General features: G+C 34.3%; 1 protein-coding gene across 6 annotated transcripts; it reads right to left on the bottom strand.

The window, feature by feature from the left end:
* Positions 1 to 569: 569 nt before the first annotated feature.
* LOC124184269 (choline/ethanolaminephosphotransferase 1) lies at positions 570 to 14,394 on the bottom strand. 6 transcript variants are annotated; one of them, XM_046573800.1, is made up of 11 exons: positions 13,995 to 14,394; positions 13,446 to 13,593; positions 13,201 to 13,323; positions 12,974 to 13,077; positions 11,787 to 11,921; positions 10,002 to 10,136; positions 8,595 to 8,726; positions 7,430 to 7,588; positions 7,204 to 7,329; positions 6,866 to 7,010; positions 570 to 4,426 (listed from the first exon to the last, which is right to left on the bottom strand). In XM_046573800.1, exons 1-11 carry the CDS (start codon positions 14,229 to 14,231, stop codon positions 4,350 to 4,352), a joined length of 1,521 nt encoding a protein of 506 aa, XP_046429756.1. In that variant the 5' UTR covers positions 14,232 to 14,394; the 3' UTR covers positions 570 to 4,349. The 6 variants fall into 6 exon arrangements, with proteins under 6 accessions (XP_046429756.1, XP_046429752.1, XP_046429753.1 ...); XM_046573796.1 differs by lacking the exons at positions 8,595 to 8,726; positions 11,787 to 11,921 and having other exon boundaries at positions 13,995 to 14,393; XM_046573797.1 differs by lacking the exons at positions 10,002 to 10,136; positions 11,787 to 11,921 and having other exon boundaries at positions 13,995 to 14,393.
* Positions 14,395 to 14,500: the final 106 nt, after the last annotated feature.

Genomic DNA, 14,500 nt, shown 5'->3' with positions numbered 1-14,500 from the left:
TCCCGAAACTTGTGTAATTTCATCCGACGCGTTCAAACAACTGTACGCACTGTTTATGGTATAATATAGGTATGAAGGGATTATTACGAGGCTGCAGACATCTCCGACAATATATAATTGACGTACGCGTAGAAAAAACTAATTGCAGACTTGGTGGGTCAAATCCTTTGCAAAGAAAAAGAAAATAATTCAATCTTACACCGGTTTAATTAACTATTATACGTATACACGGCTCGTGTAAGACTGTGTTATGCACTGCTGCGTAGTTGCATTAATGATGTGGTCTGGGTAAAGAAATTTAGAGATCTCAATTTGGAACGGGGATTGTGGGTAAATTTTAGATTTTAATGCATGTATTCACTTTCTTTTTTTTTTTTTTTATACAAAACCGCGTCTAGACTCCGCGCGCCGTCCGTTTAAATGCATACTTAATCGAGGTTTCGCTTGAAGAGAGCTAGAACTGATTGCGAGTGAAATTTTATGCTGGATAAAAAGTCGTCGTATAAAAAATGTGTCAATTGTTGAAGGATTTTTATTTCATTACATCATTTATTTCTAGTACATGTAGCCTTCTGACAGGGTTCGTACGCACAGGGAAAACCTCGAAAACCGGGAAAACTCGAGGAATTTCTCACAGCAGGGTAAAGTCAGGGAATTTCGAAAATAACATTGAAATTTTGAGTCTGTCGAAGAAATAAACTCGTTTTTATGCAAAGTATTATCGAATTTAATCCTACAACTCGTGACTGGGGTCCGAACGTACCCCGCGCGAACTTTGGACTATGCTCAGCGCCGCTATCGCTAATTTTCATTAACTAAATGTAAATAAAATCAGATTTCTCGTACACCATTCTCTTTAATGTGAAAAAAAGAAGAAAACCATGTATGATAAAGTCTGTTTATCGGCATAGGATCGGTTTTATGATCAAGAATATGCCTGGGGTGCGTTAGGACCCCAATCATGCGTTTGCGGGTAGAAAAATAAGGTCATGAGTTGCAGGGTTAAAAAAAAAAAAAAAAATTGCATTTAAAATTTCGTTTCGTCGCACCACTTTATATATTTTATTTATATTCACTTAATTAGCACCAAACCTGTATTCGTTTTTTTCTCGCGGAAAATCACAGGCTGTTATTTGTGAATTGATAGTCAGACAGTGAAATAACTACTGGGTAATATTGAAGGTATTAATATTAATATGTAAGAAAATTGTCATTAATCAGCGACATATTTATTGAAAGTTTTTATTCAGGCTGTAATACCTGGAAAAGTCAGGGAATTTCATATTCCAAAATGCGTAGGAACCCTTGTTCATCATCCATAACAAACCGTAAACAATAAGTGCGCAACAAGCTTTTCTTAGATTTTGCGTACAATAGCGAATTCCGGCTTGGTACGTGAGAACGCTTCTTCACTTAATACCTTATCTGTACGTATCATAAGTAGCAAAAAGTATGAAGCTATTTACCTCCCAAGAAAAGAGACGTCTTTCTTAGAATTGCGATGATTCGTTAGTACGGGAGGGTATTAATTTTTCAACAAAAAAGAAATAAATAAATAATAGAGTCAGAAAATGTCTAGCAAATTCACGTTGCGAATTTGGCGAGTTTTACATATTGCAAATTATAACTGGGAAATTGAAAAATTTGATAGATGCCAAAAAATGTGCCTAAACCAATGACGTAAATTAGATTTAGGTCTAAGTGGGGGGTAAGAAAGTTAGCAGGGAACTCAGAAAATTTATGTGTCGGATAATAAACTTGAGACGCTAAAAGTATAGGTATGCTATTGCTTTCGAGAACAATAAATTCAACTGATACACAATGTTTTTTAAAAATAATTTACCGCAGGGATTATTAATGTCAATCAGAAATATACGGAGAAAAACACGAGTGCATAGTTGGTTAATATGAACAAAAATCATAATGTGTTTCCATATTGACCATATTTTTAAAAATGTGGTTTGGAATAGCTGAGATGGAATTATTCAACCATTAATAATCCCAATATAATACGGTACACCATTTTTCTCTATCATCCGATTTGTAGCAAAGACAGTTTTAGAATACTCTGGAAATAAAATTGTACTTGAAAATTCGCGGGGTTGATTGAAAATAATAACGGAGGTACAGAGCTGCAAAAGAAGCGGTTGTTAACTTTAATATAGCATGCTTTTACAAACATATGTCGTTACGTCATGCGCAAGGTGTTAGATATTACCATGCGTTTAAAAAAAAATTCTTTCAAACGGACAAAATAAAAATAGTAAACGATAATTTTTATACACCGGTCACAACATTTATTTACCCCAATGGTATAGTTAACATTCATGCTTAAGTTCAGATAAAATGGGGCCAACTTGTGACAATTATATTTGAGTTAAATACATATTAACTTGAACGAGTCCTGACCTAGATCGTCTTTGAATCGACTCATTGGTTTTCATGTTTTCATTCATCTTGCGTAGTGAAGATTAAAAAAAAACAAATTTTGGCCGAATCAGAGACGGCGATTCAGTCAGTCAGGAGGCATTTGAGTTTCGACAGATTACCCCATATGCACATCTACATTAGGATGATCCTTAACTTGCGTTTATAAAAAATTTATCGCAACGTCCTTCGAGTCCTTTCCAAGTCGTTAAAAAATAATGAGTTCAAAATTGATTGAAAAAAACTAACAATTAGAATTCTGAAATGAAAACGATATTGTTTTTTACGTAAAATGTTCTTTTATTTATGAGAATCGACCCTGAATGGGGAAAATCCAAGCTTGGTGAAGGTGCATAGGTCAGATTTAGAAAGATGATTTTTGAACCATTTAGCACCGGTTTGATTCACGATAAAAATTATGCGAAACCTAAGTTAAAGACCATCATAAATATTATATATATTCAAAGTATTATCTTAAATACATACACACCAAAACTGGACCCCTGTGACAAATTTGTTACATGTTTTAAATATAAACTAAAAATATTAGGCCCTATACGAATATTTTATATTATGGTAGATAGGTGTAACTGTATTTATAACATTTCATTCATTTCACCTGGTTTACTTAGATTGAACAATTTATAATTAATTTTTGGAGTATTTTGATCAACTGGGTAATCAAAATACTTCGCATTAGGTACATAGAAGACTATCCGTACATTCTATCATCATGCTACGCGAAGAGAAAGAAAAGAACTATAACAAATGAGACTGGAATACTGTAGTAATACTTGCGAAGACCAGCCGTACAACTTGGTAAATGCATTGTTATGCAAATTTCTTAGGTATTGAATTTCCAATTAATAATATAATTGAGGGGCTGGGGGGTACAAGCTGGATGACACAAGCACCTGATACTAAAATTTAATTACTACTGTATAAAACTGGACTTGCTATCGGATAATCCTTACGAAAGTAGTCTTAAGGCACACGATAAATACATCTAGGTATATGGAATTTTCAGCGATGTAACTCTCATTTACATCGGTATGTCTCTCACCTAGAGCCCGAATTTTTCGTACATCCTCTAGCAACGCTTTGTTAATATAATATAAAAGTTAATGAAAAACAGTTGTTATTGCGACGATCCATCGCTTCGGTAACTTATTGTTATTACAAAATAATATAATTCCAGCTTTCCATAAATTGCTAATCGAATAGATTTCAAATTAATGAGTAACAATATTTGATATTCTTGTGAGACATTATTTCAATCTGTGAGCATTTGTTTATTCTACTAATTCGAAAGTATAAATGTATATAGATCAATTTTGCAGTAAGGAAACTACGGAATAACGATACATTAATTATACCGTACATACCAATGTTCGTGGTTCAAATATTAACGTTGATCTACATATTCTCAATAATTTTCAACTACAAATTGATTAAAATTCTTCTCGAGTTCACACGATATCACATCTATAAACAGATCTATAAGTCCTTAGATTTGTTTTTTCTAAAATAAATTATTTCCATGCTCGTTTTACCGGAGTTTCTCAATTACTTTTTGAATGAAACATTTGTTTGAACAAAAATCTAACGCTCTGCCAAATGAAACATATGTAGCAAAACACCAAAACTATTAAATTGCAGATCGATCATTGACAAGCGCAGCTGTAACTACGGCATTTCACAATTTGGCAACAAATTGTCCATCGCTATTGAAACATTACTGCTTCACATCGCATACAGAGATAAACTTTTTTTCAAACAAGATTCAACGTTCTTATGACAACTGCACCTTTCTCTAATTTACACTATTTGTCTTCGGATAGTCGGAATATCACATCTCAGCCTGAGATTGTTATTGTAGTACATCAATCACCTACTGTGATCGCAAAACTAGAATCTGAATATCAGAGGTTGAGGGAGGTGTCAGAGCCGTGGTGATACTCCTCGTCTAACAGGGGTTCTTGTTCCACCACCATGTGAACTGCGAACAAAACTCTTCATGCATACCAAACATATGTATGTATGTGTATATATGTATATATGTAGGCAGAGAGAAGGTGCAAAGTTATGGAAAGTAAAAAGCACCCTAGTCCTGACCTAACGAAAGTGTTAGTTTAAAAAAGATTTCGGTTATTTGCAGTAACTGTACAACCTTATTCTGTTTTCATTAAAACGAACACAGCCACACACCCTTACATGCAGGGCATAAAAATTTGTCATTCTAGGCCAATGAAAGTCATGCTAAAGAGTATATTAACGTACCTAGAACATTCGTAGAAATGTAGAGCACAAATTGAGCAATACAGTATACATAGGCATGTTGTATTGGAAAGGTTTTCTGAATTATCAAATTCTATTAGAATTTTTCATAATATAACCTGCATTTATTTAATATACATTATCATCATTTCGTCACCCAATTTATATTATAGCAACTGCAATATTGTTGTGTACCTTAGAAAAGATTCAATTCTAACTGTAGTTTGGTTATAAAGAGTATAAATATTCCATCGGTGTACATCTACAAACACTAAATACATATCTCGCTCTGCGATTTATATACCAAAGGATGAAATCAGCTCGACTAACAACATTAAATACATACTTCAATACATGTTGTTTCGTTTGTAATTCACATGAATCCGATAAATATATTTATAACGATAAGAATGCCATTTTTATGTACAGGGTTACGTGTCACGCTTAATGTTATATACAAAAGCTTTTCATTAGGGGAATAGTGCTATCCTCAATCGGTTACTACTCAGGTGATTTGGGATGAAGAATGAAAATCAGTTCCATTTATTCACAGGACAGGTGGACTTGTCAAGCGGAATAAGAGGTAGATTTTATACCTATAAATCGTCGACAAAGAATTTTTTGTTCTATGCGGATTTGTTACAAATGGCGTTTGAACTTTTAGAATTATATAGTGTTAATTTTACAGTTAGTATGAAATCTGAAGAAGAGTACAGGATGTAAAACAATGGGCAGTGAATTATCAAATTGCTAATTCTATTTTTTATCCGTCCTTTTTTTTTAATCTCGCCATAAAAACTTTTCACAAAAATACACTTCTTTGCCATAATTAATTGTGTGTATGACTAATTCACTGAGATTGTTGAGAGAGCTTATCATGGATAGAAATACTCTCAACCGCTAACTAGTTGTCAAACATATGTACGCTGACTAGAAGACTGTTGCTATACTGTTGTGTTAAGCTAAGGAAAGCAACAGAGGGTACAACGTTAAAACCGTACTGGACCTCGTTAAATCATGTTGCTTGTCATATTGCATTGATTGCGAAAGGGTGAAATAAGGAATAAATAGAGAGGAAAGAAAAGTATAGCTGTGCGTAGGAGTATTTGAGCGAATTAAAAATATTCATATTCAGTTTGCGTAAGATTTTAGGCAATTGAAAATGAAATTATTACGTGTTGTGTGTATAAAATTGTTGCAAAATTTTTTTGTAAGGCAGATAAGCTGACAAGCAATATCATCCAACTGTGTAAAATTATTTTTATTATTATCATTATTCTCATAATTATTATTATCATTGTTTTTTATTAATATTAGGTGTCTGTGAGAATTTGATTTTAAGTAGAAAACGTACAGGTAAATATTGTCGCGTCGGGCTAACTATGATTTTCACCGTCGATTGGTATTAAAAAAGTATTTAAATAAATAAGTTGGACATCTTGTGATCCAGGTCACCAATTTGCCTTGCTCACAGCCACCTGGGTGTTATGGAACTAGAAGCTACAGATTTTTCATAATCACCACTCTGTAAATAGGATAGAAGCGCAAACACTCACAGTTAAGGAAGATCATTGTAACGGAAAAAGTCAAACTAATTAAGGGAAGCATGCTAAATCAAATGTCCAAGCTTGCTTGCAGTCGTTCAATTATGTTTAAAAGAAAAGACCCATCACCAATTCCTTGTGATAAGCTCGTTTCTCCGCCCCAACTAACAGCTTATTATTAAAAACAGAAATCAGAAAAATGAGCATTTAATTCATTGACCACTAATTATTAGTAAATGCTTACATGAAACATATTTTACTGTTAGATTGGAAGTCTTGAGGTGGCACAACTTCACACGTACAATCTCTTGAGAGATACAAATAAGATTTGTCAAAACTTGAAAGAATGTAGCTGACGACAAACCGAAGTGTACTTTGTAAACGAATTTCAACTCATTTTTCAATGATTGTTGGCTTGGAGTCGAACGAATCGTAACGTGATAATGAACGAACTGTGACTAACGACATTTTATATCTATTTACAACGATATCAAAACATTTAACAACAAACTGGGATTCGTTCAACTTTTCTTGCGCATCATATGATACATTCATTATCACGATGTAAATTTAATGGTGTTTCTTTTGGACTCTATTACGTTGAAGCCTGTTAGTACCGTTTTTCTCGGTGATGGTGGAAGTCTGTGAAGTTCCGATCCGGTGTCCACCTGTCGGTATCCTGAATAGCCTGATCTTTAAGTGATCGCAAATCTCCAGACAAACTTGTGAACAATATCGAAGCAAGTCCAAAGTTACCCAAATCTAGAATAATAAACATCGGTTGCGGCTGTTGATTGACGAATGTAAAACATCGTGAAAGAAATAGAATGTGGAATTTGTCTATGAGTCAAACTCAGGGGATGAAATATTCTATAACACGAATGAAAGGTAACCAATTTCTGAACAATCGTAGTATCGCGCCATAAGTGTAATTGTACGGTATGGTATAACTCACTAAACAAAGCCAAAGAACGTAATATTCTTTGATGAAGAAGTTGAAGTATTGATTGAGAAAGAGCATTGCAGGTCCAATCAATGCGGTATCCAGATATTGCATTTCATTTTTCGTCATGTGCGCAACCTGGGAAGGAAGAAAAGATATCCTGAATATTAACTCTTATGCGTGATCTTACAGCCGTCGCCGACTAACGATAAGATCAGCGTGTTCATTATTAACTTACCACGAGTCTGTTGGTCACTTTCGCAGCAACCATGCCGAATGCAAGTATATACAATGCAGGGTGATTCTCATAGACGTTTTCGGCACTTTTTCTGTATATTATGAATGCTGGGACCACAACAAAACTGAATGGGATGATCGGAGATAATACCGAGGTTCCCTGAAAAAAAGATGCTCTACAGTATTCCGTAATAGGCCGGATCCTTGCTTAAACATATCTATTAGCCAAGAAGCGATAACTAGTTAAAACTTGCCAACTACATTGCAAATTTAGATAACAAATCGTTATAACTTGTTTTTCTCCAAGTAACTAAACCATAATACGAATGCATGCATGTTATTTTAATCTAGTTGTTAGTTGCGACAGCTTAGAGTGGAAAACTTAATAGATTTGATGCTATCCCTTTACCATTAGAAAATGATCATGTTTATTGAATTAATTCAATGGCACGAATCGAAATTTTACGCTAAGCGAAAACATTTATTTTACTAGTCAATAAAGTTAGTTACCAGATACATCGTTGCCCAAATTTGAACATGCCTTTAAATCAATTTCTATGTAGCGGTATAATTACATTATTAATGAAGCATACTTATTTGAAGTGATGACGTGATTATTTGGAAGGGGTTTTGAAGGTTCGATACTGGATATCAAAATACGATTGAAGATTTCGAAAAAAAAAAAAATATCATTTATGCGTATACAACATCTGGCAAAAAAGTAATGTTTTTACCTCCTCAAATTAATTTCAACAATAAAAACAACACTGTAATGCGATCAATTCAAAATACAGTGCAAGACCTAGGCCCAATAGTAAATATCGACGAATGATTATAACTAATCCACCTAATTGGATGGCTCAAGAGAAATGACAAACTCACAGTTGTTGGAAGACCTATTGCCGATAGCACTGCTTTCATTATCAAGTAACGCGTACGCAGATGTAGGGAAAGGTTTCATTACTAATATGTAGTCTGAAATCTTGTTGTAAGAAATTTTGATTACTGCACTCTGAGCTGTATGTTAATATATCGAATATGACTATCATATCGCACATATTACATATTCATGTGATTAAGATTGACATATGGGCCTAAATCAAAGTAAACATACGAATTGTGCGCTACAAAGGGATTTTCAACTTTGCCTTGGTGAGCTGACTTACAGCAACGGTGGAGCCATTTTTTCCAACACCACCGACAAGAATGACGGACACGCTGCTCTGCGCTAGCAAAACAGCGATTCCGACTGCTGCCCAAAGAGGGAACACCTTCACCTCTGTATTAATGTATGGCAACTATACGTTTGGAATATACAACCGATGGTTAGTCGCAAAGAGATAATATACATACGTGCAATGAGTACAAAAGATCAGTTGCTTTTATGCTTCATTAAATGGCATTGGAATTAACAACCAGATTTTTATTTTAACGATGCATTCCAAGTAATTTCAGCGTTCCCCATGACACACCATATATTTATTAACAAAATACTATAATGAAAATAAAAGAACAGAACTATTGTTAATTTATTCAACATAAAAGTGATAATAATAGTAATAATAATAATAATAATAAACAAAAGAAACCGAAATGATTAAATTCACAAACATGTAGTCAAGTCAACATTGATTTTGACGATTCTGCAACATATGGATTGTTTCTTTTCCCCCTTACATGTGACTAATTATTGAGTCCAATTAGGAATACGTGGCACAGTGGTACTACGTTAGTTGTGATTCCTCGGTTAAGTTAGAGATTTCCGATTTTTTTCGTTTACCTACTGTGAATCTGAAGTGGCATCTGTGGTTTGTATCGGTATTGCGTATTGAATATATACCGTAAATATGTACATCGGTACATGTATCGGTATATCGGACAATGAAGAGATTTTTTGGTGTTGATTTGTTGATAAAACAGATCAGGATACATAGAATAATGAGAAAACGACAATGATGAGAAACTACTTCAAAACTGACTACATTACGTACACTTTACTTAGTCTCTTGCACTGAAGTATGTTGCTTCATCTAATCATAATTTTTGATTATTATCAATATAGATATTTGAAAAAGGAGTCCAATATTTTTTTAAAAGAAATAGATGATCGCCAAACATGAAATCTTCAGAATTAATAGCCATAAGTCTGATATTATTTCAGCATTATCGAAAGCAGATAAACGTTAGCACCAAATAAGTTTTCGCAGCATAATACAAATTTTTTCATCTATGTGTTTTCAGATACATGTATGATCGTTTATATTACTTTTACATTCACTTATATCAACATTAAATAAACTGTTAAAATAGAGCGGAAGTAAAGACCTTTGCCAATTGCATAATAATTCAGCAGTTAATTGCATAACTTGTGATTTTCAGCTGTAGAGTAAGAAAAATAGTGGAACATTGCTAACTCTCAAGTTCCGTTACCACGGAATACCCAGAGTAACGCCCAGGTAAAATATGGCTAGGTAAGCACAGGATAGTTCACAAAATTAAAAATCTATTATATTTTACAAGGAAAAACTTGAAAACAATTTTTTATATGCGATCAGCCAATTTTTATGACTTACTGCTATTGTGGAACCATTCTTTCCGACACCACCGGATTCAAAGACTCTACAGAATTCAACGAACACGTGAATGTAGCCTGCATAAAATATCACAGCTACGAAGTTAGAGACAGTGCCAACTCCAGGCACGGGAATCTAAACAAATCCACAAATTCTGCCAATTATAGTGATTTTATAACTACTCCATGAGAAAATTAGTATTCATTTCATACTGCGGATAAAAGAAGAATATCGTCTTCATGAGGGGCATTTAGTTTTGCTCGCACCTATGCTGAAATAATTCGAGAGAAAATGAAACACACAAGAGACTATTGGTAATGCAAAAAAAAAAAAAAAAAATTATAAACGACCTTTTCTGCGATCGTTACATTAACACGAGGAGTTTCGAGAGACGTGGGAACTGCCGACTGCAAAAGGCATCGCAAGATTTAGCAGTACAGTTTTGTTTATTTCCTCTTAAGTCCGTCAATCTGGTATAATTCATTTATAGAAAAAATATGATAATACCTACAAAATTTCTGTCACCACGGTTCTTGGCCACATTCTTTGTTTAAAATCATAATGATTTGAATTCTTTGACACTAGAAGTACTACATCAATCAAAATAACTGGTTTTTAAAAAATTATAATAGAAAATGTATATCAATATGACACAAAGATATGCAAGTATTAAATATTTTTTAATGACCAGTCATTTTGACTGGTTTTGGTAGAAATAGCTTGGTGTAAATTTCGGTAGTTTTATTAGTCGTTAATACATTACGACTAATCAGTATATGACGTAATTAAAGAGGTCAATACATTATATGCTCGTTGAAAAATATTCGGCGACAAAATGACTGGACTCAAAAGGAAATGACATTGATTAATTGAAATGAAATAGGAAAATAATAACTTCAGAGTGGCATTCATGAGATAGAGGTGTGGCTGGGATGATTTGAGACATTCAATGCAATAAAATATATGGTTTAGATGTGTATTAGACAATTACTATTATTTTTTCATGGTTACATGAACATAGCATTGATAATTTAGAGCATTTTGGAATTGAGACAAATGTTTTTAACGAAGAAAACAACACAGTTTCTGGTTTCATACTTAATTTTTTTAGTTAGATCGAATGAGAAAAAAAAGCGGACAGAAAAAGTTCGAGGTCTCTACAGCTTTCGGCAGTATAATAAGTAAAAGCATTTGATATTAATAAGCTCAATGTTTAAATAGAAGCTGTAAAAATGTACACAAATCGAGGTAGATTCTGAGTAATTCAAGGTCACTCGTATCGTTTGCTATGCAGGTTAAATAGATTGTAGCGGACGATGTCGATAGACTTGAAACGGTCAGAACCCGTCTCGGTTTGTATACTTGGTACCTGTCTTTTGGACTCATGTGCATTACGTATTTGGTTGATTGCATACTATAGAAATATTTTTACAATAACGTATCAGAGTAATAAAATGTCAGAGATTTTGATTTAAAAAAACCTGTAACTGTGTGCTCGATGTACAAATGGAATTGTTGAAATCAGAAGGTGAAGGATTTTTTACAAAACTCTAGTACCTAGAATATAAACTTCGTACGAGTAGTGATGGCAAATGATGAAGGAAATGAAAGGAAAGGACAAAAAGAAGTGATATGATTCCAAAACCAACAAGTAAAATTGATGTTAGTGAAAAAAAAGAAAAACAAAGAACTATTGTGAGTCGATAAATTCAGCACCGCTCTCCTCATGCCATGCAGTTCCCTTTTGTTGCATCGCCAACTGAAAAGTCTAACTATCAAACTTACAGCCACGGTTGAACCATTCTTGCCCACTCCTCCGGTGAAAATCACCGAAAACATTGAATACAAGTTTGCCAATGTACACACCACTGTCATTACGCCTATCAAATATTTTAATTCAAAACCATCAATGTATGGTATCTGCAAGAAATATTATTGTTAGACTTTGCAGAGACAAGCATTCATCGAGACACGAGTTAAACTTCAAAGCGTAAAGAGGACTAAAATTTTTCAACAGGCCAAAGTTGCAATTTGCATAATATAAGGGGAAAAAAAAAAAACAAAGGATGGCACATTAAAAACAAATAGAATCTGGTCCAAACTGAGTACACGCAATGAGACTTTTGTCTTTTGAAATACAAGTGTGATGTATGAAAAATTAAATTAAAGCGCTAAAGGGACATTAAATTCTGAAAAAAAGTAATATCAGTTACATGCTATGTTTCGAGTTTAGATTTCATCAAGTTCAGAACGGAATCACGAGCTACATGTCGACATAATAATTGTTCTGAACCAATCTATGCATATTCGAATTTGACACTGAATTACGTCTTGTTCCTGCCTGTACTGAGTAATGAATTAGCATAACGATTGAATATTAATAACTGCTGTGTTTAAACTTAAAAATCATTTGCCAAAATTTTCTAATAAGTTGGCAACACAGTTGTCAATTCACGTGCCAGCATCAACATTTTATGAAACTTGTATTGAAAATGAATAAATTTCAAGTTCCTGAAAGTTTGCAGTACTTGAAATCCTAGTTGTTGTCTATATACATATTTATGCGTTTCTGGCATGCCCTATAATTGACAGACATTTACCAGTGTAGAAACTGTGTAGTTTGGATAATTATTCAACCAAAAAGACAAATAATAGGATGAACATAAAAAACAATACAACTTTCAGAGTTAAAAATATTAACATATAACATAGTCATGGATGTGTGACATGGGCTGTAACGTATTTATATAATCAGATCTGCTATTTGTAGATTTAACTTTCTTGCAGAAAGAAATATTTATTGAACATTGATAAATGATTAAGAAACTCATCAAATGTGCGAGCATATTTTTGTGGATTAAATATGTACTGAAGGTATTGCAATTAAAAATGACCTTAAAATGTTTCGTAAATATCATTATTTGAAAAAGAATGAAAAAATTTAACACAAATAGACATTTAAGGGATACAACCTCTGTCATCCAAATGCTGGGCCCAAAGATTCCCGAAATAATGTGGATTCCGATGATGGTGAACTGTGCCTCAGTGACATCCACTTTCCCAAACCTCAACGTACCTGTTTGCAAATAAATCACTTCACATACAAACTGCGGCTGATACTGGTTTGAGTAAAAGTTACAGCTAGGTTTGATTTTAAGTACATCAATCTTTCAATGTACTTACAATTTCAAATTCTTACCTGAAACGTACGTTTGCCAGTGTGCACAATAGAACAGTGTTATAGCACAAAAGCATTGAAAAAACATCCATGTCGGATAATATCCTAACTGAACTGCTATGCACGCCGACAAGGCGACAAAAACTGTAGGAAGATAAGACCACATGGTTATTGTACAAGTAAAATAAAAACAACCAAAAAAAGGACATGCGACTAATCGATTTCAGTCCTTTTCTGATAATGAATGTGTAATATCCGACTCGTACCTGTTGAGATGGAGTCACAGCCGTGATCGAATAGCTCGCCCAGCGGGCTTTGCGTTCCAGTTCTCCTTGCTTGTTTACCATCGATCGCATCAAGGCTTTGGTAAACAAATAAGCCCAATGCACACAATAAGCATGCCCATCGCGGTGCCTAAGGACGAGGAAATAAGTAACGAATCATTGTTTAGAAAAAAAAAAAAAAAAAACTATTTCCAAGCAATTATAAAACCATGTAGACCCTGACATCGTAAATATAGAATGTATTATAATTTTAAGAAAACATAGTATACTGGGGTTTGAAAATATCTTAATACAAGGAATCATATTATGTAGAATATTACTAAGTAACCGTAACTGTAAACCTGCATACATGTATAATAAGTGTGTGGGGATTTCAACGAGTTAAAGAGATAGGATCGCGGTTGAGTAAAGTAGTAAACAAGGAAATTCGACTATCGATAAGCTTGAATGAGTCGTTGGTGTTTTTGCAACGTAACGGGAATGATAACTGGAAAGTTTGAGGTTATGGTTGTGTTATTGGTAAATAGGTACCTCGATTTTAGCGTCGGGACTGTACCAGACTAGGATCAGAGTCGTCAAGATGTTTACGGTGAGGCCAAGGACAGTTATCGCATTCGGGGCAAGCCAAAGTGGAACTTTGCTAACGAGCCAGTTCCACCACGGCTGAAGAAACGGGTCCATTAAGCTGACGCTGGTACAGCTGTACTTGTGCTCGTTTAGCCGTTTCAGCTGTCCAGGTGACAGCAATTTCTCCTTGTAAAACTGCATCCTGCGATTATCACTTTTACTTCTATCACATAAAAATCCACTCAACGAGCCGATCTGCACATTGATTATTCTTTAGCAGTTTCTTTTTTTCTATCGGGCGATCTAAATTTGACAGGCTACGCAGGCTACTCACAACGCACCGTGTTGCCACTTTCCCGGACACGTTATGTATACCTTGCCGTGGAGTATCCGTCGGATTCGGATTCTCCGCGCCGAGCGCTGCGATCGTCGAAACTTCGACGTTGCGTAGTGTTCATATTATTCGATTC

This window comes from Neodiprion fabricii, chromosome 6 (genome assembly GCF_021155785.1).
Source record: "Neodiprion fabricii isolate iyNeoFabr1 chromosome 6, iyNeoFabr1.1, whole genome shotgun sequence".
NCBI lineage: Eukaryota > Metazoa > Arthropoda > Insecta > Hymenoptera > Diprionidae > Neodiprion > Neodiprion fabricii.
Note: the sequence above shows the minus strand (reverse complement) of the source record. Positions and strands in the feature narration are given on the sequence as shown.